A 25,238-nucleotide genomic window follows, 5' to 3' on the forward strand; every position below is an offset into this window, starting at 1 on the left:
GTAGTGCCTCCCAATCCAGCTGGAAGGCCCCTCACTGTGGTCTTGAGAGTGGGCCTCAGAACCTGTAAAGGAAAAAGGACCTTATACTCAAAGATCACACTGTATAAACCCAATCCTTAGCTCATATTCTGCTCTGGAGCTCAAACAGCATATGAATAGACCTAGGAGATAAGCAGCATGTTCGTACCAGAAACCTAAATGCTAATGACTCCAAAAAGGTAATGGAAGGGGGAAGGAAGGTAAGAAGTTGAGGAAGGATGAAAGCACACAACACAGATCAATTATGGTGAGTAGGTAACTTTTGTACCCGATGATGTGGTGGAATGAGCCTTGACTGGTCTGGGTAAAGTCAATCTTCTCTTTCTCTGTATACACAGGACATGCAGTCAGACAACCACTTAGACAGAGTCACTTTAGAGACTCATTTTTCAATTCTAGCTATTGAAAAGGAGACAAACAACTGATGAGCTTTCATAACTTCATTTGTGTAATGAAGGCACACGGTTACAATACAAAGTAAAATTTACAAGGCAAATATAAGGAAAGTACAGCTATGTAAGTAAACTTATCATTAACAGTAGAAGTTTCAACAGATCACAGTTGCAGTAGCATAAGCCATATGGATTATACCCTGCCAAGGATATTACAACTGGCCAGCTTCCAATGATTTAGAATATCTTCCACTGGCCTTAACTGCTGAAGGGCAAGAGGAGAACCATATAAAATTGGTGGTTAGTGTGCCAAATCATCAAAGCTTTCTTTCCTCAGATTAAGGGAGGCTAAAAATCTGTCTTTTAGGTATACGTTAGGAAATAAGGTAAAAGATACCCACATCCTAGCAAGTAACAAAACAGAAAATAAGGGGGATACAGGAAAGGTATCCCTACTGCAACAGTAATATATTCAAACATCTATTGCTATGGTAAGCACTTACATGACTGTACTATAATGATTACTGTTGCAGTAGCCTAAGGTATATGTTTAGATTACCAGAGTTACAAAGTAAAGGTAACAGAAAAAAGGTCAGACTCTAGGAGCCCCTAGAAAATAGTTCTATCAAAACCTGCGCTAGACCTGGAAAAATAACCAAATTAGTAATGTTTTATTAAAATTATGCACAGAGGACAAAGTTGATGCCTGTAGATTATTTTGAGTCTACCCCTTTCAAAAAAGCCACATTAAGCCAAGGCCCTGGTAGGATGCACTCTGCCCCTTGCCTGAAAGTGCCTTGTTATGTTGAGAATAACAAAACAGCATGAGATGACTATTTAATTCCCCCTTTTTCTCACCTTCATAGGAAATAAAAAAGTTGATCCAAACTCCTGAAGGTTTTAGTGCTGTTAAAATAGTATCTGAGCTGTCTTTGGACATTCAGAGTTATTTATTTATTTATTGATCTGGAAAAAAAAAGGCAGGGAGATGAATAGTTTGCCTTAAAGTAATCTCTGAAACCACTTTAACCATAAATGAAGGATTTGTTCTCCAACATACCCTATTCTTCTGAAAAAATGAGAGAAGGCTGACTCCCCATAAGAGCCTGTAACTCAGATGCCCTTTCTGCAGAGGTCAGAGCAATGAGTACCACTGTTTTCCAAGTTGGGAGTTGGTTCAAATGGAAAAAAGTTAAGGTTTATGTAAAACCCCTTTCCAAAATTGTTTGACTCAAGACTGAGCATCCATAGGCAAACAAACGGATATGGCAGAGAGGTGAGCGTTGATGCAGGGTAAGAAATGCCAGAAGATAGCAAGTCACACAAATATTGGAGAACCAGAAGCATCTGGGCCTTAAAAGGGTCGTGGTTCTTAGTTTGGCACCACCTAGAAAATCTCTTCCACCTGCAGACATGTAATTTCCTAGTAGCAGATTTCTAAGCCTCTTTTAATTCCCGATGCACATCCTTAGAAAACAGGTCCCTAAAGGGTTGGGAGTTGGTATAATTAAGGTGTTTACCACACAGGCAGAAAGTACAAGGTTTGATTGTCAAGTTTGAGGCAAACTAGCCAGGTTTAAAATGGCCCAGATGGGGAGCTAGTTTAGCAGTTACTTATACTTAAAACTCTTATCATCCAGGTAGTCGACTGAAGTTTCAGAATGGAGTGCATCAAACAACCCGTCTTGTGCGAGTAGGTCCAAACTGTGAGGAACCAAAAGATTAGCAATGACCAATGTAGGGGTACAAAATACTACACAGAAAAAAATCTCACATCCACACAACTCCACCTCTGGTAAAGCCCATCTGTTTACAATTTACTGTTACAGTGACTGTCCCCTGAAATAAGACTAGGGGGTTTACATATGCCTTTGTACATGCGTTTTGTGCTCTGCCAGGGCATTTCTGCTATATCTTATTAACCATGAAGTACAGGACCTTCTGTTTTCATCTTCATTAGGGAACTAGGGAATGGAAAGGAGATCAAGGTATTCTGACATGATGACATTCACACAGCTACACTAAAGTTTGTTTTTTTTTTTTGGCCAGCATTGGGTGCAGTTGCTAATGTCAAACGCACTGCAGATCAGAGAATCCGTTAGCTGCACACCTCCTTGCATGCCAAATTCTATGGCACTTTACCGTGCAATTATGATACTGCCCCAATCATCAGGGGCGTGCCAGACTGCAGGTAGTACCCTCACCATCCTTTGCAGACAGCTGCCACTCCATCCCCCCATCCCACTCTTTCAGCACCCAAGCCACAAATCATACTCAAGGTATCTAGTCACAGAGGATTAGTACATTCTTCAGTGTTATTCGAAAAGAAAATTACTACTTACGTGTCCTTTGCCTCCTTTGTATGTAGTCATTACTGGAATGTGGGTTATCACCTGGGTGTTCCAACCAGCATATATCTGTTTGGGAATAAAAATTTTACACTTAAAATGTAATACATGATTGGAAGTTCAGAAAATGAAAATATAATTACTTATCTTCAAGTAGTCATTGTGAAATTACCAACAACCTGTAACTAGAGCATTAACAACATACTGCAACTTGTAAACCATTCACAGCATTTACATATACATGAAAATCAGTTCACAGAGTGCAAGCCTGTGCCAGCGGTGGACAAGGACAGAGCCCTGACTATGGTCTAGGTAACTTGAGTTAAATTAGCAGCTTGGGTGCTTGACAGTATATCACAGACAGGATGGATGCCCATCCTGCAAGACAGCAGGGAAGAGTGGGTCACATTCCTATACTATGTGTATTCTCTTACAGTAGGGGTGAGACAAAGTAGATGGTCAGGGGGATTTCATGAGCTAGTGGGCAGAAGGAGTTTTGAGTCATGCAGGTGTCCCACTTCCCCTACCTGTCATGGGTTGGGTTAGGATAAAAGCTTTCATTGCTGGAATGCTAGAAAGAGTGCAAACACACAGCCTAATGTCTACCAGGAAGCTCAACCTTTAAGATGGTTCTCACATCAGAAGGATGAAGACAGTACAGTTGTGTACACTTACCATAAATGTAGATGTTCGAGTGTATTCACTGTTGCAGTCATTACATTTGGGTTATCTGCCTGCAGGTAGCCCTCAGCCGGCCTGAATACCAGAGTCTTGGATTCCTGCATCAAATGCCGTCTCTTCTTCCATGACATCAGGTCGTCAGGGGTATAAAACATGCAGACGATGCCATTACGTCAGTTTTTCTTGCCCCAGATGTCAGGTGCCCCCACAAAGGGAAGCAATTATATGTTATGTTACACCTCCCTCAAAAAGCAAATACACCAGAAAGCTTAAAACAAGAAGAAAAGGTAGAGCCAAGAGAAGTCAGGGGGCTGGAGGGAGGGTAACCAGGACTGCAACAGTGAATACACTCAAACATCTACATTTATGGTAAGTGTACACAACTGTACTATGTTCTTCGTGTTTCACTGTTGCAGTCATTACATTTGGGTTGATTCCCAAAGCTAAGGAAGGGAAGAGGAAGTTAGAGAGCATTAGGACCAGCTATTAAGCCCTGCACAACTGCAGTGGCAAAACCAGCTCTGGATTTAGAAAAAATAGGTATGTTGTAATGCTTGGTAAAGGTATGTACAGAGCTCCAGGTAGCAGCTTCTAGGATGTCCCTGGTAGGGACCCCTCTGAGAAAGGCTGTAGAGGTAGATGCAGCCCTGGTGGAATGTGATCTTATCCCTTGTAGGGTAGGTTTTCCATGGTGCTTATAGCAGAAATTAATGCAATGGGCTATCCATTTAGAAATGGTTTGTTTTGAAATGGCCTTCCCCTCTGCCCCTGCAGCAAAGCCAACTAGCAGCTGCTCAGGTTTTCTGAGAGGCTTAGTCCTGTCCAAATGAAATCTAAGTTGTCGGCGCACGTCCAAAGAGTGCAGCATTTGTTCTCCTTTGTTTTGTGGATTCAGGAAAAAGGAAGGCAAATGAATGGACTGATTTAGGGCCACACTAGACACCACCTTGGGCATAAAGGAAGGATTGGTCCTGAGGGAAACCCTGTCTGCATGGAAGATAATGAAGGGCTCCACTGCCATGAGGGCCTGTAATTCAGACACTCTTCTTGCTGAAGTGATGGCTAGAAGGAAGGCTGTTTTTCAAAAAAGAAATTTCAACTCTGCAGTTGCAGCTGGTTCAAATGGAGGGAGAGTGATCTTTTCCAATACAAAATTAAGGTCCTAGGCTGGAGTAGGGGCTCGCCTGGGGGGGGGGGTCTTAAATTTTAGCGACTCTGAGGAATTGCTTTAACAGGGGGTGAGAGAAGAGGGGTGGATCAGTATTATAATGTGCTGAAATTGCAGAGGCATGAATTTTAAATCATGAGAAAGATAAGCCCTTGTGAAGCATTTCCTTTAAGTACTGAAGAATATGATGTAAGCTGGGCACCGTAGTGCCCATACCCTGGGTCTGGCTCCAGGAACTGTATCTTTTCCACTTTTCAGCATAGGATTTGCTAGTACTACGCCTCCTTGCTTCCAGAATAACATCCAGTACCTGCTTACTGAGGGATGCTATTGGAGAGCTCAAGGAATTAGCCAGGCTACAAGGTTCAGGGTTTGAAGCTGAGAGTGCAGAATCTGGCCCACCTGCTGGGACAGCAGGGAAGGTGTCTGAGGTAGGTGCCATGGATCCAGCAGTATCATGCTGCGCAATAGAGGGTACCAATGCTGGCGGGGCCAGTCTGGTGCAATAAGTATTGTCCTTGGTTTGTCCTGTTTGATCTTTAGCAGAACCGTCGAGAGGAGTGCCAGAGGGGGAAAGGCATAAACTGAGAGGCTTTCCCAGGTAAAGGACAGGGCATCCACTTTCCAAGCTTGACTGTGGGGAGTCCTTGTGCAGAATTTGTCCAATTGGTAGTTCTGGGGGGAGGCAAACAGGTCTACCTCTGGAGTCCCCCATTTGTTCCTCAAGAGGTTGAATATTTTTGGTTCCAGTTTCCATTCGTGTGGGTCCATGAGATTTCTGCTTAGGTCGTCTGCCAGTAAATTTAGCTTGTCTGGCAGGAACTGATCTTGTAGGTGCACTTGGTAGCTCAAGGCTGTGTTCCACAGAACCATGGCTAGTCTGCAGAGAGGGTACGAGTGGGTTCCCCCCTGCTTCTTTTATGTACCATATAACTGTGGTGTTGTCTGTCTTTACCAATAATTGCCCTGGAAGGATGTGGTCTTTGAAGGCTGTCAGGGAATTCTGTACAGCTAACATTTCTTTTTGGTTGATATGCAGGTACATCTGACTCGGGTTCCATTTGACCTGAATGCATTGCCCTGCTAAGTGAGCCCCACATGCATAGTCTGATGCAGCTGTTTTCAGGGTTTGGGCGGCAGGGGGTAGATTGAAAGGGAGCCCCATGTTGTGGTGAAATGTCTCTGCCCACCAAAGGATCTCTGTCTTTATACAAGGAATGATAGGAATCATTGATGCCAGGTATTGAGAACGCTGACACCATAGGCTTTTTAAATACCATTGGAGTTTCCTCGTATGCAATCTTGCATATGGGATTAGTGGAATGCAAGAGGCCATGAACCCCAGGGCTTGCAAAATTTTCCTTGCAGAAAGCTGGGTCTTTGTGGCCAGTAATTTGAAGTAGATTGTCAAATAAACTTGTTTCGCTGGCGTGAGGTAAGCCATCTGGGAAGTTGTGTTCAAGCTTGCTCCCAGGAATACAATCTGTTGGCAGAGTACTAGATGACAGTTCTTTTAATTTATGGTGTACCCCAGCAAGGTAAGAAATTTCTTTACGAATGCCAGATGTTTTAATAGCATGTCCTGTCTTTCTGCCTGAATCAGACAATCGTCCAGGTATGGGTATATTTGAATATTTCTCTGCCTGCAAAATGCAATGGCTGGAGCTAGACACTTTGTGAATACCCTGAGCGCAGTAGATAAGCCAAAGGGAAGGGCAGAGAACTGATAGTGCACGGAGCATGCCCTAAAGCATAGGTATTTCCTGCAAGATTCCCTTATTGGAATGTACAGTTAAGCTTCCTTTAAGTCTAAGGTTGCCAACCAGGCATCTTTTCCTAGCATAGGAAGTAGCTGTTGAAGTGTTAACATTTTGAATTTTGGGATTACCATAAAGGTGTTTAGAATAGAGAGGTCCAGGATAGGACACCGGGAGCTGTCTTTTCTGGGTACCAGGAAAAGTCTTGAACAAAAACCTTGTCCCATTTCTTCTGCTGAGAAGGACTGAATAGCCCTGATACTTAGAAGAGAGAGAACCTGCTGTTGAGTCTCTGCCCACTGATTTGGGGGTAAGTCTGGCCAACCGTTTGGGGTTGGTAGGGTGTGGAAGTGGAATCTGTATCCTTGGAAAACTGTATTTAAGACCCATTTGTCTTGGGTAATGAGTTCCCAGTTTTTTTAGATGCAGGGTGAGCTTTCCTCCTAAGGGAGCAGGCAGTTAAGTAGCGCTTGGAAGGGTTAAGGTTAAGTCATTGTGACATTTTTCTGTAGGGGGGGGTGGTTTACTACTTCTTGCTTTGGAAATGGGAGCCCCCCACTGCCTAGGCCTGTGTGTAGCCTGAGACTGTAACCTAGGTGGTCTGCTGTTCCTGGGTTTGGACTGAGAAGGCCTGGAAGAGATTGGAAAGGACCAATTCTTTGAAGGCCAATGCCCACTAAATCTGGGAGGCTGTACTTGCAGGAAATCTTTAACAGTTTACATAAATTTAGCTATTTTCTCCATCTTTTTGAGCATTTCTTCTGCTTTGTTGCCAAACAGGCAGTCTTGGTTTAAGGGAGCATCCAGTAATTTAGCTTTAACATGATCTGGCAAGTTTTACTCCTTAAGCCAAGCATACCTTCTAAGTACATACCCAGTGACAGCAGCCCTGCAAGATGCTTCTAAAGAGTCAAAACCACATTGCAAAGTATGTTTACCAACTTGTTCAGCAGAATGCATTAAATTCTGTAATTCTTTATGTTCATCACAGTCAGGAATCAACATAATTTTCTGTTTAAGCAGTCCCAAAATATCCTGCTGATACTTTTAACATATGAAACTGGCAATTTAAGGCCCTAATGGCCAAAGTAGCAGAAGTATATACCTTCTTACCCCATCTGTCCAAGGCCCAAGAATCTCTATCAGAGGGGGTAGAATTTTTGGCAGCAGTAGCCTTAATGCCCTTTGGTCGTTGGGAAATGGTCTCTAGATCTGCAGTAGGATTCTTGAAGAGGAACTTGTGAGAGTCAGGTACTTTGTAATACCTGTCAGTTTTTCTGAGAGCTGGAGGTAAGTGTCTGGGGACAGGCTAGATTCTACAATGTCCAGAACAGGAGGTATAGCTAAAGACCTGTGTTGAGGGAGGAGTAAGAATTCCCTAAGCCTCTTTTTGGAGTCAGAGTAATCCTGGCTTTCCCAGCAGAAATGCTCCCTAAGAGTGTGCAAGGTTTCACCAAAAGAAAAATCTTCTGGAGGGGAAGCAAAGGGAATAGAGCTCTCTGCATCAGAATCCTCATAGGTAGATAAGGGCAAATCCTGGTAATCAAAAGAAACCGAGATTTCAGAATCCCGATCAGAAGAATCAGAAGGAAAATTAGTTCTACGTCTTTTAGAGGGGGAAGGCTGGCTCCCCTAATTAAAGTAATAAGGTCTTCAGCCATTCTAAGCATTTGTTTTTTAGGCATATGGACCTGACCATGCGGTTTGGACGTTGGTTTTCTAGGCATGGGTCGAGTTTTAGGCCTGGATGAAGAAGATGGTGTCGGATTAAAATGCAAATCTGTAGGCCTGAATACAGCCTCAGAAGCCAGTGCCTGCACAGCGGCTCCTGACCCATTCAAGGTAGAGACATCCGCAGGTTCCATAGTCGAAGAAGCATCTCGCTGTATACTGGACTCTGAATGGGTCTCAGTAGAGGCCTGCGAATCTTTATCCTTACGTTTTTTGGTAATATCAGTAGTCAGATGGCTTACTGAAGCCATTTCTGGATAGTTAAACCGAGTACCAAAAATAGACAGATGAATAGTTCGGGGGTTGAAAAAGGCACAAAACCAACAGTGAGGGACGTCATGGTCTGGGCCTAAGCAAGGGATGCAGTATGAATTAAAATCTTTATGAGGTATTTGCTTTCCACAAGTAAGACAATTGTAACTTTTACTGACATCGGTTAAGAGCAAGAAAAAGGATCCACAACGGGGTACTTAGCTTTTTTCGAAGACTTTGGTTCTGAAACTCGAAAACAAAAATTTCAGGAGTCGGCCGACCAGCACTTGCGAACTGCTTCTGTTTCAGGCACCGCGCGGCAAAAAAGACTGATGTAATGACGTCGGCTGCATGTTTTATACCCCTGACGACCTGACGTCATGGAAGAAGAGACAGCATCTGACACAGGAATCCAAGACTCTGGTATTCAGGCCAGCTGAGGGCTACCTGCAGGTAGATAACCCAAATGTAATGACTGCAACAGTGAAACATGAAGAACATCCTCAAAGCTACCGAACAAACATGCCAAGTCCATCTAGAGCAGGTAAGATGGTTAGCATGGCAGATGGGAAAAAACATATTAAAAAATAATTCCAAGTGTAAATGTATACAAAAACTAAATAAAGGTACAGACAATACACATGCAAGTGTGACAAGAGATTTCATTTTATAAGCTTTGAAATAACGGTACCTTCAGAGAGAAACCTTGCTGTCTGCTCTAATAATCAACTGGCTACAACAGCAAATGCAGTGCAAGTTTTACTAACGTGGCACTTAAAGTTATGTACTCACCATAACGTTCCTTCTGTGTTGTCTGTTTTCATTCTTCCTCAATGAATGTGTTTAGATTAGTTCCTTGGATCCGACTCGGCACTTAAATTCTAGGATCCGACTCTCGAGCTACTCCCTTACGGGGCTAAATTATAAGATCGACGGCTGGAAACATCGAACAACATATGGTCGACACCATAAGGTCGATGTCTTCAAATGTCGACCTTTTTATAAAAAGACAAAAGAAAAAAGTACCCTAATGGGTTTAAGTGTGGGGGGGGGGCAAGACCCCTGCACCTAAATATACCAACTCCGAGACCGCACTACATTGCAGTAAATGGAAATCTCCCCTTACAGAGATTTCTGTTTATTCGCTAGAGATTCTGAGCGTTCCATATTCTCATGTCAACTATGTCAGATTCAACAATGTCGGCTTTCGAGAATATAATATAGATCCTCCCTTACCTATAATGCCCCTGATCACTGTATTACCTCAGATCAAGTTTGCTGCTATTATACAATATCCCAGAGAAAAAATTAACTCCCAATAGCTAAGACAGAACAGTGACAGCTGAAAGATCAGGAGCTTAAATAGGAACAATGGTTCCTAATAAGAATTCTATTAGCTCACTCCAAAAGACATGGAAAGGGGGAAGGTGGGAGAAAAGCTGAGGAAGAATGAAAATGGATAATACAGATGGAACGTTCTAGTGAGTGCATAACTTGAGAAAAGACGAGGAAGAATGAAAATGGACAACACAGATGGAACGTTCTAGTGAGTGCATAACTTGTACATCTGATGTTATTTTCATTCATTCCTCAACGAATGGGACAGAGTTCCCAGCTGCAATTACCTTGGGTGGCCTTCATGGAAGGATATTCCGGAGCACCACAGAACCAAATGATGCCCGTTCCCGGAAAGGATGTCCAATTTGTAATGAGAAACAAAGGTATGAACATTAGAACAAGTGGCAGCTGCACAAATGTCATCAATGAAGCTCTAGCCAAAAAGCAACTGATGTAGCCATCGGCCCAGTTGAAAGCGCCTTTGGCTGCTTCGGTAAGGTTAAGTCTTTCAATGAACAAACACCAGAAACAGAATCTGTTATCCATTTTACTACAGTGATCTTCGAAACTGGTTTTCCCACATTGGCATTAGAAAAGCAGACAAACAAAGTACAGTTGTGTACCTACCATAAATGTAGATGTTCGAGTGTATTCACTGTTGCAGTCATTACTCTTGGGTTATCCTGCTGGCAGGCTACCCTCAGTCGGCCAGAATTCCAAAGTCTATGTCCGGCGTCGGTTGCTGTCGCCTCTTCCCTGACGTCAGGGCGCCAGGGGTATAAAAGATGCAGCAGACCCCATTTTCTTCAGTTTTTCTTGCCCCAGATGTCAGGTGCCCCCAATTTGGTAGGCTGAAAAATATGCCAATAAAAATGCATGCACAAAAATAACATTTTATTTATCTACAAGCAAATACACCAAATAGGTTGTATAGGATAGAGAAGTGCAGATAAGTCCCAGCAAAGAGAAGGGGGATGGTGGGTGGGTAACCTGGACTGCAACAGTGAATACACTCAAACATCTACATTTATGGTAGGTACACAACTGTACTATGTTCATCGTGTTTCACTGTTGCAGTCATTACTCTTGGGTAGAATCCCAAAGCTGAGGATGGGTGGCTGGGCTAAATAGGATTAGGAGAGGCTATGAGGCCCTGCAGAACTGCAGTGGCAAAGCCTGCTCTAGACTTAGAGTAAAGAGGTAGGTGGTAGTGCTTTGTGAAAGTGTGCACTGAACTCCAAGTTGCAGCCTCTAAGACATCTTTGGTTGGTACTCCTCTGAGGAAGGCTGCTGAAGTGGCTGCTGCTCTGGTGGAAAGAGGCCTAATGCCCTTAGGCACTGATTTGCCATGTTGAGAATAGCAGAAACGGATGCAATGGCCTATCCATTTAGAAATAGTCTGTTTTGAGATAGCCTTTCCTTGTGATCCTGCAGCATATGACACTAAAAGTTGCTCAGTCTTTCTGAAACCTTTAGTTCTGTCCAATAGAAGCGTAACTGCCTGTGTATGTCCAAATAATGCAGAATTTTCTCACCCTTGTTCTGTGGACTTGGATAAAAGGTAGGCAAGTGAATGGTTTGGTTGAGGGCCACACTGGATACCACCTTAGGCATAAAGTACAGTTGTGTACCTACCATAAATGTAGATGTCTGAGCGTATTCACTGTTGCAGACATTACACTTGGGTTATCCTGCTGGCAGGCGACCCACAGTCTTGGTCCGGCGTCGGTTGCTGTCGCCTCTTCCCTGACGTCAGTGCGCCAGGGGTATAAAAGTTGCAACCGACGCCATTTTCTACAGTTTTTCTTGCCCCAGATGACAAGTGCCCCCAGATAGGAAGGCTAGAAAGATAAAAATATGACAAAAAACATGCATATATTACTAAAAACATTTCCTTCATCTACAAGCAAATACACCACATAGGTTGCATAGAGTTGCATAGAGTTGAGAAGTACAGAAAAGTCCCAGCAATGAAAAGGGGGATGGTGGGTGGGTAACCTGGACTGCAACAGTGAATACACTCGAACATCTACATTTATGGTAGGTACACAACTGTACTATGTTCATCGTGTTTCACTGTTGCAGTCATTACACTTGGGTGGAATCCCAAAGCTGAGGTTGGGCGGCTGGGTCTAAATTGGATTTGGAGAGGCTACCAGGCCCTGCAGAACTGCAGTGGCAAAGCCTGCTCTGGATTTGGAGTAAGCGGCAGTGCTTGGTGAAAGTGTGCACTGAGCCCCAGGTTGCAGCTTCTAAAATGTCTTTGGTTGGTACTCCTCTGAGAAAAGCTGCTGAAGTGGTTGCTGCTCTGGTAGAATGAGGCCTAATGCCCTTAGGCACTGATTTGCCATGCTGTGCATAACAGAAGCGGATGCAGTGGCCTATCCATTTTGAAATTGTTTGTTTTGTAATAGGCTTTCCTTGTGATCCTGCAGCATAGGCTACAAACAGTTGCTCAGTTTTTCTGAAAGCTTTTGTTTTGCCAAAGTAAAATTGTAGCTGTCTGTGTATATCCAAAGAGTGCAGTAGTTTCTCCCCTTTATTCTGGGGATTTGGGTAGAAAGTAGGCAAATGAATGGTTTGGTTCAAGGCCACATTGGAGACCACTTTTGGCATGAATGGTTTGTCCTAAGTAAGACCCTGTCCTGATGAAAAATGATGAAAGGTTCCACAGCCATTAATGCCTGTAACTCTGAGACTCTTCTTGCTGAAGTTATTGCTAGAAGCAGAGCAGTTTTCCATGATAAAAATTTTAGATCAGCTGTGCATGCCGGTTCAAAAGGAGGCAGTGTGAGTTTTTCTAAAACAAAATTGAGATTCCAAGTTGGTACTGGTGCTCTCCTTGGGGGTCTTATATTTTTTGCCCCTCTGAGGTACTGTCGTAGTACAGGATGTGAAAAGATGGGAGGTTCCATATTGTAATTAGATGAAATGGGAGAGGCATGGATTTTAAATGATGAGAAAGATAGGCCTTTGTCCAGCATCTCAGTTAGGTATTGTAAAATCTGAGGTATATTAGGGACAAGTGGTTCAAGCCCTTGTGTCTCGTTCCAAGCACAGAATCTCTTCCATTTTCCTACGTAAGATTTCCTAGTGCTGGGCCTCCTGGCTTCTAAAATAACATCCATAACAGCTTTAGAGAGAGGTGCAGTCTGAATGGCTACATTATCTGCCATGCTGCCAGATTTAAGGTTCTGAGTTGACTGTGCAGAATCAGATTGTTTTGTTGAGTCAGAAGATGAGGAATTTGAGGTAGAGGCCAAGCTGGGCCTTGGGACAAGCTCTTTAGGATTGAGTACCAGTGCTGGCGTGGCCAGTCTGGGGCAATCAGGATAATTTTTGGCCCTTCTTGTCTTTTAGGAGTACCTTAGAAAGGAGAGGCATCGGAGGGAAGGCATAGACTGTCAGGCCTTTCCAGCTGAATGATAGAGCATCCACTTTCCATGCTTGAGAGTGATAAGTTCTTGTGCAGAATTTCTGTGTTTGGTAATTATGAGGGGAGGCAAAAAGATCTATGTCTGGGCGTCCCCATTTCCTCGTTATCATGCTGAACACCTGTGGCTTTAGTTTCCATTCGTGAGGGTCCATGAGATTTCTGTTCAACTATTCTGCCAGTGTATTTTTTGTTCCTGGCAGGAATTGTGCCTGCAGATGTACTTGATAAGTCAGTGCTGTGTTCCACAAAGTCATGGCTTGCCTACATAGGGGGCAGGAATGTGTGCCCCCTTGCTTGTTTATGTATCACATAACTGTGGTATTGTCCGTCTTTATTAATAGTTGTCCTGGATGTAGTAGGTCCTTGAAAGCTATCAGGGCATTCTGTACAGCTAGCATCTCTTTTTGATTGATGTGAAGATGCATTTGTTCCTTGAGCCACGTGCCCTGAATACATTTTCCTGCCATATGTGCCCCCCAGGCATAATCCGATGCATCCGTTGTTATTGTCTGCCTGGCTGTGGGGTAAAGTGAAAGGCTGTCCCTTGTTGTGGTGACAGGCCTGGGCCCACCATCGAAACTCCTGTTGTAGGCAGGGAACTAAGGTTATGATTGTCTCCAGGCTGTGACAATGCTGAGTCCAAACACTTTTAAGATACCATTGCAGTTTCCTCATATACAGTTTTGCATATGGAATTAGTAGAATGCAGGATGCCATGAAGCCCAGGGCCTGCAGAATTTTTCTTGCACGGAGCTGGGTTTTTGTTGCCATCATTTGAAAGTAATGAGTCAGTTGCCTTTGTTTGTATGGCGTGAGATAATCCATCTGGGTAGTTGTATTTAAGCTTGCACCCAGGAATATTATCTCTTGAGAGGGCACTAGGTTTTGATTTCTTTTCGTTTACTGTGTACCCTAGGCAAATTAGCAATCTTTTTACAAACGCCAGATGCTTTAGAAGAATGTCCTTGCTCTCTGCTTGAATAAGGCAGTCGTCCAAGTAGGGATATATTTGAATTCCTTTTTGTCTGCAAAATGCAATTACTGATGCCAGGCATTTTGTGAAGATCCTGGGCGCAGTAGATAAGCCAAAGGGCAGTGCAGAAAATTGGTAATGCATTGAGCCTGCTATGAATCTGAGGTATCTTCTGCAAGACTGTCTGATTGGGACATGCAGGTATGCCTCCTTGAGGTCCAAAGTAACTAGCCAAGCTTTCTTGCCCAGCATGGGCAGAAGTTGATGTAGTGTTAACATTTTGAATTTTGGAACATCCAGGAAAGTGTTTAGGATTGACAGATCCAGCACTGGTCTCCAGGCTTTGTCCTTTCTGGGTACCAAGAAAAGTCTTGAGTAAAATCCTTGCCCCTGTTCTTGCTCTGGAACTTTTTGAATAGCTCCCATGTCCATAAGAGCAGCAATCTGTTTTTCTGCCTCTGCCCATTGGTTTTGTGGCAGGTCTGGCATACCTTTTGGTTTTGGAAGTGTGTGGAAGTGGAACCTGTAACCCTGAGAAACAATATTTAGCACCCACTGGTCCTGGGTGATCATGTGCCAACTTTTTGAGAAAAGTGCTAGCTTCCCCCCTAGGGGTGATGTCAAAAGGTAAGTGCTTGGCATTTGTAGAGGGAAGTCATTGGGACTGTTTCCTATAAGGTTGATTTGTCTTCCCCTCCTTTCGGGGCTGAAGCACCCCATTGTTTAGGTCGGTAGGAGCCTTGGGGCTGAGATCTGCCTCTTGGGCGTCTGTATCTACCTCTTTGTGGCCTGTCTGACACTGGAAAGGACCAATTTTTTGAAGGCCAGTTTCTGCTACATCTAGGTGTTTGAACCTGTAAGAAATCTTTCACTGTCTGCATTGACTTTGCTTTATCCTCCATTTTCTTTAACACCTCTTCTGCCTTAACACCAAACAAAGTATCATGCTGTAATGGAGCATCCAATATTTTTACTTTAACATGGTCAGGTAAACTTTGTTCTTTCAACCAAGCATGCCTACGAATAACAGAGCCTGTAACTAAGGCTCTGCAAGAAGCCTCTAATGAATCAAAACCACATTGCAGAGTATGCTTTCCCACTTGTTCAACTGCATGCAATAAATCCTGCATTTAGGACCTTCTGTATTTGAAACTATTTTCTGTTTTAACAATGACATGAGGTACTGTTGGTATTTAAGCATGTGGAACTGACAGTTAAAAGCTTTTACAGCTAAAGTAGCAGAAGAGTAAACTTTTTTCCCCCATCTGTCCAGAGGTCTGGAGTCCCTATCCGACGGGACAGTATTTTAACAGTGGAAGCCTTAACCCCTTTTGGACCCTGAGAAATTGTTTCTGGGTCTGCAGCAGGGTTTTTGTAAAGAAATTTATGAGAGTCAGGGACTCTGTAGTACCTGTCTGGCTTGACTGGTGCAGGGGGTAAAGAATCAGGAGACAGACTAGATTCAGAAAAAAACATCATCAACAATATCAAGCACAGGAGGGATAGCCAGTGGCCTGTGCTGAGGCAATAAAAGGAAGTCTATGAGCCTTTTCTTGGATTCTGAATAATCCCGGCTCTCCCAATGGAAATGTTCCCTCATGGTGTGCAGGGTTTCCCCAAAAGAATAATCCTCAGGCAGAGAGGCTGAAGGTATGGACTCTTCTGCAATCAGAGTCCTCATAGGGAGGGAGAGAATATCCCTGATCAGAATAGGAGTCAGAGGAAATAGAAACCTGGTCAGAGGAATCATAGTCAGTGTCTTGCCTAGGCCTTTTGTCAGGAGGGGGATGGGAACCCCTGATTAAAGTAATTAGGTCTTTGACCATTTTAAGCATCTGTTTCTTTGGCATGGATGACTGTTCTGGAGAATGCTGCACTTGTTTCCTTGTCTTTAATGGTGTTTTTGACTTTGCCTTTGCTGCTGTAGTGGGCTTAATTGTAAGCTGTGAAGGTCTGAAAACACCCTCAGAAGCCGATGCCTGCTCAGCGGCTCCGGACCCATCTGAGGGTATAGTTTCCGAAGCCCAATACCTTGAGTTTCCACAGCCCTCGGTGTCTCCAAGTGGCTGTCGGTTGCGGCCTGTGGCTCTGAGGTAGCGGGTGTCAGGAGCTACGAAAGCACCTCACTGAGAACCGGCAACTGGCCTAGAAAAGGCTTCGTCATCGGTTTTGGACCTGGGATGCCTGTCTTTTTCTTTGTCTTTGCATTTTTTTATAGATTCCAGTCGTCGGTTGTTCCGACGGCATTATGTAATTAAACCTTCGGCCAAAATAATGTAGAGCAAAATCAAACCAACGTTTAATAGTGTGTTTGTTGAATCTAGCACAAAATCGACAACTAGTGACGTCGTGGTCAAGGCCTAGGCAAGGAATACAGTAAGAGTGGAAGTCCTTATGAGGTATTTGCTTCCCACAAGAAATACAATTATTAACTTTTACTGACATCGGTCTGGAGCAAGAAAAAGTTTCCCCAACGGAGTACTTAGCTTTATTGAAGATTTCGGTTCTGAAACTCAATTTTGAAAACCTCAGGAGTCGGCCGACCGGCACTTGCGAACTGCTTTTACTTCGGGCACCGCGCGGCAAGAAAGACTGAAGAAAATGGTGTCGGTTGCAACTTTTATACCCCTGGCGCACTGACGTCAGGGAAGAGGCAACAGCAACCAACGCCGGACCAAGACTTTGGAACTCGGGTCGCCTGCTAGCAGGTTAACCCAAGTGTAATGACTGCAACAGTGAAACACGATGAGCATATATAGGAATTGTCCTCAGACACCACGTCTGGATGAAAAATGATAAAAGGTTCCACAGCCATAAGTGCTTGTAACTCCGAGACTCGCCTTCCTGAGGTTATTGCTAGGAGTAGAGCTGTTTTTCAGGATAAGAATTTTATATCTGCTGTTGAAGCTGGCTCAAAAGGAGGCAGTGTGAGTTTTTCCAAAACATAATTGAGGTCCCAGGCAGGAATTGGTGCTCTCCTTGGAGGCCTAATGTTTTTGGGCCCCCTGAAGTACTGCCTTATTAAAGGATGAGAAAAGATAGGTGGTTCCGTATTGTAATGGGCTGAAATGGCAGAGGCATGAATCTTAATTGATGAGAAAGAAAGGCCTTTGTTCAGCATCTCAGTTAGGTATTGTAAAATCTGAGGTATATTTGGTACACACATGTCAATGCCTTGTTCCTGGCTCCAAGCACAGAATCTCTTCCATTTTTCTGCATAAGATTTTCTGGTACTGGGCCTCCTGGCCTCCAAGATAACATCCATAACAGCTTTTGAAAGAGGTGTGTTCTGAATGGTTACATTATCCGCCATGCTGCCAGATTTAAGGTCCTGAGTTGGCAGAGTAGGATCCGATTGTTTTGTTGGGTCAGCAAGTGAGAAGTTTGAGGCAATATCCATGCTGGACCTTGAGACAAGCTATTTAGGACTGGGTACCAGTGCTGGCGTGGCCAGTCTGGTGCAATCGGTATAATTTTTGGCTTCCCTTGTCTGACCTTTAGGAGTACCCTGGGAAGGAGAGGCAGTGGAGGAAAGGCATATACTGTTAGATTTTTCCAGCTGAAAGATAGGGCGTCCACTTTCCATGCTTGCTTGTAATAAATCCTTGTGCAAAATCTCTGCAATTGGTAGTCGTGAGGGGAGGCAAATAGATCTATGTCTGGGCATCCCCATTTCCTTATTATCATGTTGAAGACTTGTGGATCCAGTTTCCATTCATGGGGATCCACGAGGTTTCTGCTTAGTTTGTCTGCCAGAGTATTTGTTTTTCCTGGCAGGAATTGTGCTTGCAGGTGAATTTGAAAAGCCAATGCTGTGTCCCATAAGGTCATTGCTAGTCTGCAGAGGGGGTAGGAATGTGTACCTCCCTGCATGTTTATGTACCACATGATCGTAGTATTGTCTGTCTTTATTAGTAGCTGTCCTGGATGAAGCAGGTCCTTGAAAGCTGTCAGGGCATTTTGAACAACTAGCATCTCTTTTTGATTGATGTGGAGATGCATCTGGTTTTGCAGGCCATGTGCCCTGAATACATTTTCCTGCCATATGGGCCCCCCCAGGCATAACCTGATGCATCCATTGTTAGTGTCTGTCTGGCTGTGGGTAAACTGAATGGCACAGCCTTGTTGTGGTGACAGGCTTCTGCCCATCGAAACTCCTGTTGTAGGCAGGGAATGAGTGCAATTACTGTCTCCAGGCTGTGGCAATGCTGAGTCCAAACACTTTTTAGATACCACTGTAGTTTCCTCATATGCAGTCTGGCATATGGAATTAGTAGAATGCACGATGCCATGAAACCCAGGGCCTGCAGGAATTTCCTTGCAGATAAGCGGGTTTTTGTTGCCAATTTCTTGAAGTAAGAAGTCAGTTGTTTTTGTTTCTCTGGCGTGAGATAAGCCATCTGGGCCGTTGTATTTAAGCTTGCACCCAGGAATATTATCTCTTGAGAGGGCACTAGTTTTGATTTCTTTTCGTTTACTGTGTACCCTAGGCCAGTTAGTAATCTTTTTACAAATGCCAGATGCTTTAAAACAGTTGTGTCCAACTCATGGCCGCATGCCCTCAGAGCTCTTCCATGCGGCCCGCGACCCTTAAATTTAAATATAAAATGAATTTCACTTTTTCCGTGTCCAGAGTTTTGCTCTTCTGCATGCGCCAACTTTCTTTTACATTTTTCCCATACCAGCCGTTCGCTGGTATGCGAAAACACCGGGTGATTTTTGTAAAGAAAAGCTGCAGGAAGGAGCGATCGTACAGAGAGGATTTATTTGTGTTTATTCTTGTGTACACGCCGACTACTACACTACAACAAAGGTAAGTTACAAGAGGAAGGCTCAGCTCGCTTTAGCACTTATTAATTGAATGACTGTTTGCTTTAATACTGAAATAAGGTCTTATCTAAACCTAGACGTAACAGGGATAATGGATAGTAATATCTTATTTTAGGGTGATGACATAATTTGTTAACTCTGTTACTGCTTGTGTAAGGGGGGTCTTTGTCAAAACCAAACAGAAGTGGAGAAAGTGGAACCTCTTCCTTATACCTCTGGTTTAACAAACAGAAAGAAAAGGCTGTGATAGCTTGCCTATATTCAGATTCTTTTGAGTTTTTAAAAACTATATATATGCTGATGGGATATGAAAGTTAAAAAGGGCATGATTTATGAAAAAGAAGCAGTCACACTCTAATGCACTTGTAGCAACTAAGCTGAATACAGCAAAGAATGTGACAGTTTTAATGTGCTAATAACAAGCTTTTTCCTGTGGAGACAAGTCTTGTGTAAGCCTAGGAAAGAGGTATATGTGTCTGTTACAGTTAGCCAGTTAATAAATAAAAATGTGGTCAGTAGTTTCCTTATCTAATGGAAGAAGGATATTATTGATATCCTGAGTTTGCTAGCCTGTTGTTATGCAAAGTGGTCACATGAAATTACTGGACTTAGAAAGGAAGAACATTTCTTATCAGAAGTGATAGTGCATAACTAAACATTGTATATTTCAAACTGAAATGAACCATACCGACAAGTAAGGGAAGTGGATTTCTGTGACTTACGATTGACAAAAATCTGGCTACCTTTCAAGATACTTACATGCTGCTAGAATTGAGGCTTGCTTACTTTTAGACTTCTTGCTATTATGAAGAGTGTAAGTTTCATTATGAATGGATAATGCGTTTCTAATGTTGAGAAATAACTATCATTTTATGATTGTAATATTAGAGTGTTAAGCAAGCACAAGGCTCAAACAGCAACTGGTAGAATCAGTTTAACCTAAGTATGGAAAGGTAGTGATATTTTGTTGGTTTGGCAAAGTTAATGAATCTGCTAATCTTATTTTCTGTTGTCTGTAGCACAATTCTGATGAGTCGGGCACTGCAAGATTCTTTTTCAATATTCTTTTCTCTCTCTCTGGTAGCTTTTTAGTCAACATTATTCCTAAATGTACAAGGCTTTTCTTAAAGTTGACCAGTAACACACAGTACTCACAGATACTAGTTTTTCTCTTACAAAATTCTTTGCTGTAAAGGCAATGTGCTTCCATTTGTTGCTTTGTTGCAGGACAAGAGTCGCTTACATTTCTTATCTGCCTGTCTGTTCATAATTTCATGAGCCTGTCGATAGATTGAAAGGAATTTTGTCGGCTGCTGTTTCAATGAAAATGTTTTACTGACAGCACAGACAATGGAAATTTCCTTTTTCTTCTTTGTTGTGCAACCGGAGAGTAGGTGTATGTAGGTGGGGGGGGGGGGGGCGGGGTGGCTTTTGATAAAACATTTTCCAAGTTTTTTATATTGAATGTAGAAGATGAAGGCATTGAGATATTGGCATGATTCTATGATCCTATACTGCTAAGTGCAAATGCTGAATCCAAGGAGACCACTGTTTCCTCCTTCCTTGCCTCCTAGAATCTTTAACATTTACCCTGGATGAGAGAGGTTATCATCAACTTATTTTTGTACCTTTATAGATTTCTATTCATATGTCCTTATTTTTGGGGGTTCATACACTATGGGCAGGGAAAGTGTTTCTTCTACAAACCAGTAAAATGGAAGGTAGCAAAGCAGTTTAAAGGAGCTTAGCTGCAATGAAAGGAAATGTTTACAAAAGGGTTTTATCTACTGCTGTTCGCTGGAACATGAACTTTCCATTGTTTTGGTAGCAAAGGTAAATATTGTCTACGTCTACGCTGAAACACAGTCTCCTGCACTGCACTGCATACTTCCTCCTCTTATTTTCAGCTTATTTTTTCAGTACGAAAAAAAACTGTGTCTTGTTTTGTTGGTGTATCATCAAAGACATGTATAAGACATAAAACGTATTCTCATTCTACTGTGTTGGTCATTCATTTGTTTGGCCCACTCATTATCATGATTTGCTCCTAGTATCCCCTTCATTTACTAGCTGACCTACTCCACATACTTTGGATAAAATCCTCTGCTTTTTCAGGGTTTGTATTGGGCATGGCTAACAGTCACCAATGACCTGTGTTGATGATGGTCCAGACTGGTGGTATCCCCTCCACTTTAATTCTCTGTTTATTAAAACCTTAACTGAACAAAACAAACTATATGAAGCTTCAGCAAGATAATTATATATATATATATATATATATATATATATATATATATATATATATATATATATACTGGCAATAGGAAATGTATGTAATGTATGAAGATGCAGGGGGTAGGGACAAGACACACCCAGTGTGTGTGTGTTTTTAGTAATTTATTTATTCATGCCCAGTCATGGAAGTTAGATAGTGACCATGACTGTGCATTTGTAGCACTTTTTAATGTTGGCACAAATGATGGAGCTAGCAGTTAGCACAGGGCCTTTTGTCTAGTCTAGCTGGTTTTGTCTGGCATATTGATAGATATGACCCGATCATCCTGGCCGTGTGAATAGGGTCAGCATTGATACAACATAACTGAACAACAGAGACTTTCCGCAGAGTTCCAAATGTTATTTATTAATTTATTTATTGTTCAAATTAACCTACAATACACCCACATTAGTCCACATAAAGCAGTGTTTTTTTGCTCTTCAGGCAATGTGAGACCTTTTTGCTCTTCAGTTAATGAGAGACCTTTTTTCTTTTTTTTTTTTGGTCCTCACCTGCCGTTTGCCCCCAGACCATTTTTGTTAACCCAATGCGGCCCTTGCAACTGAAAAGGTTGGACACCCCTGCTTTAAAAGAATGTCTTTGGTCTCTGCTTGAATTAGGCAGTCGTCCAAGTAGGGATATATTTGAATTCCTGTGTCTGCAAAACGCAATTACTGGTGCCAGGCATTTTGTGAAGACCCTGGGAGCAGTAGATAAGTCAAAGGGCAGTGCAGAGAATTGGTAATGCATTGAGCCAGCTATGAATCTGAGGTATCTTCTGCAAGACTGTCTGACTGGGACATGCAGGTATGCCTCTTTTAGGTCCAAAGTTACGAGCCAAGCCTTCTTGCCCAGCATGGGCAGTAGCTGCTGTAGAGTCAACATCTTGAATTTTGGAACTTCCAGAAACGTATTTAGAATAGACAGGTCCAGTACTGGTCTCCAGGTTCTGTCCTTTCTGGGTACTAGGAAAAGTCTGGAGTAAAATCCTTGCCCCTGCTCTTGTTGTGGTACTTGCTGAATGGCCCTCATGTCCATGAGGGCTGTAATTAGTTTTTGTGCCTCTGCCCATTGATTGTGGGGCAGGTCTGGCATACCTTTTGGCCTTGGTAGAGTGTGAAAATGGAACCTGTAGCCTTTTGACACTATGTTCAGGACCCATTTGTCTTGGGTAACCATTTGCCAATTTGATGAAAAAAGTGCTAGTTTCCCCCCTAAGGGGGCTGTCAAAAGAAAAGTGCTTGTATCTGGCAGAGGAAAGTCATTGGGACTGTTTGCTGTAAGGTTGTGATTTGTCTTCTCTGCTTTTGGAGGTAGGAGCACCCCATTGTTTAGGCCTGTATAAGCCTTGGGGCTGAGATTTGCCTCTAGGATGCCTGTATCTGCCTCTTTGTGGTCTGTCTAACACTGGAAAGGACTATTTTTTAGAAGGCCAGTTTCTGCTAAACCTGGGTGGCTGTACCTGTAAGAAATCCTTGACTGTCTTGATGGATTTTGCTTTATCCTCCATTTTCTTCAACACCTCTTCTGCTTTAGTACCAAACAAAGTATCATGCTGCAATGGTGCATCTAATAATTTTGCTTTAACATGATCAGGCAGATTCTGTTCCTTTAATCAAGCATGCTATCTAATAACAGAACCTGTAACAGCGGCCCTGCAAGTGGCCTCTAATGAATCATAACCACATTGCAAAGTATGCTTTCCCACTTGTTCAGCTGCATGCAATAAATCCTGCAATTCCTTGTTCTCTGAACATTCAGTATTTGTCAACAATTTCTGTTTAAGCAGTGACATCAAATATTGCTGCTATTTAAGTATATGAAACTGACAATTTAAAGCCCTTACAGCCAAGGTAGCAGAAGTGTAGACTTTTCCCCCCATCTGTCTAGAGCCCCATCAGAGGGGACAGGGTTTTTTGCAGTGGAAGCTTTAACCCCTTTGGGACCTTCAGATATAGTTTCTGGGTCAGCAGCAGGGTTCTTATATAGGAATTTATGGGAATCCAGAACCCTGTAGTATCTGTCTGGCTTAGCAGGTGCAGGGGGTAAAGAGTCAGGGGGACAGGCCGGACTCTGAAAATACATCATCGACAATGTCTAAAACAGGTGGAATAGCAAGGGATCTATGCTGAGGAAGTAGCAGAAAGTCTCTGAGCCTTTTCTTAGATTCAGAATAATCTTGGCTCTCCCAGTGGAAATGCTCCCTCATGATATACAGGGTTTCCCCAAAAGAATAATCCTGAGGAGGAGAGGCTGAAGGAATGGATTCTTCAGCATCAGAATCCTCATAGGGAAGCATGGAGTAATCCTGTTCAGAGGAGGAATCAGAAGAAATAGAAACCTGATCAGAAGAATCATAATCTGTCTCTTGTCTAGGCCTCTTATCAGGAGGGGGATGGGAGCCCCTGATCAAAGTAATTAGGTCTTCGGCCATTTTGAGCATCTGTTTTTTAGGCATGGAAGTCTGAGTAGGAGAAAGCTGTACTTGTTTCTTTGTCTTTAGAGCTGCTTTAGTCTTTGTCTTTGAAGCTGAAGATGGCTTAATATATAGTTGTGTAGGTCTGAAGACACCCTCAGAAGCTGATGCCTGCTCAGCGGCTCCGGACCCATCTGAGGGAATGATTCCCGAGTGTCCAATACTTTGAGTATCCAGAGGCCCAGTCGGCACCACGTGGGAGTCGGAAGCGGCCTGTGGCTCTGAGGTAGCGGGCGCCAAGGGCTGCGAAAGCGTCTCACTGAGAACCGGCGACTGGCCTAGCAGAGGCCTCGTCAGTTTTGGACCTCGGATGCCTATCCTTTTCCTTGCCCTTGCGTTTTTTGTAAACTCCGGTTGTCGGGTGGTCCGACGGCATTATATAATTAAATCTTCTGCCAAAGTAATGAAATGCAAAATCAAACCGACGCTTAATAGTGCGTTGGTTAAATCTAGCACAAAACCGACAGCTAGCAACGTTGTGATCAGGGCCTAGGCAAGGAATACAGTAAGAGTGAAAATCATTATGAGGTATTTGCTTCCCACAAGAAATAAAATTGTTAACTTTTTCTGACATCGGCCTGGAGCAAGAAAAAAAGTTTCCCCAACGGGGTACTTAGCTTTAATGAAGATTTTGGTTCTGAAATTCGGATTCGAAAATCTCAGGAGTCGGCCGACCGGCACTTGCAAACTGCTTTTGCTTCGGGCACCGCGCGGCAAGAAAGACTGAAGAAAATGGCCTCGGCTGCATCTTTTATACCCCTGGCACACTGACGTCAGGGAAGAGGCGACAGCAACCGACGCCAGACCTAGACTTTGGAATTCTGGCCGACTGAGGGTAGCCTGAGAGCAGGATAACCCAAGAGTAATGACTGCAACAGTGAAACACGATGAACAAAGTACAGTTTTGTACCTACCATAAATGTAGATGTCCGAACAGGATAGCATCTGCAGTCATAACAAATGGGTTGTCCTGTCGCCAGGCAGCCCTTCGGTCGGCCGGATTCCAAAGTCTGGGTCCGCTTCGCTGATGTCGCACTTCACCCGACGTCATCTCTGCTGGTCTTGGGTATAAAGGCATCAGCCGACGCCATTTTCCTCAGTGTTTCTTGCCCCAGATGCCAGTTGCCCTCTTGGAAAGCTAAATTTTGGATAAATGCCAATGTTTCCAAAAAAGTAGAAGGCAAACACAAAAATAAGCATGTATGTACATATATACAAACAAATACACCATAAGAGACTCCCCAGCTAGCTATTAGGAGGGTAAATACCCTAGGAGTACCACAGAGGGAAGGAGGGTGGTAATCCTGACTGCAGATGCTATCCTGTTCGGACATCTACATTTATGGTAGGTACAAAACTGTACTATGTCCTTCAAGGATGCATCTGCAGTCATAACAAATGGGTAGAATACCATAGCCAAACTAGGGGTGGAGGAAGAAAAATATGGTAGTTAGGATCCCTTGCAGTACAGCAGTGGCAAACCCTGCTCGGGATCTAGAGTATAGAGGTAAATTATAATGCTTGGCAAATGTATGCACGGAG

General features: G+C 43.2%; 1 protein-coding gene across 2 annotated transcripts in view; it reads right to left on the reverse strand.

The window, feature by feature from the left end:
- TANC1 (tetratricopeptide repeat, ankyrin repeat and coiled-coil containing 1) overlaps window positions 1-25,238 on the reverse strand; it is a 3,647,153-nt gene that overhangs the window by 2,061,801 nt on the left and 1,560,114 nt on the right. For both annotated transcript variants that reach the window (XM_044074752.1, XM_044074753.1), the window contains exon 5: window positions 2,774-2,848. In XM_044074752.1, the coding sequence (XP_043930687.1) occupies window positions 2,774-2,848 (75 nt within the window). The remainder of the gene's footprint in view (window positions 1-2,773; window positions 2,849-25,238) is intronic.

Source organism: Protopterus annectens, chromosome 6.part0 (assembly GCF_019279795.1).
Source record: "Protopterus annectens isolate FY-2018-M chromosome 6.part0, PAN1.0, whole genome shotgun sequence".
In the NCBI taxonomy this organism is placed as follows: Eukaryota; Metazoa; Chordata; order Ceratodontiformes; family Protopteridae; genus Protopterus; species Protopterus annectens.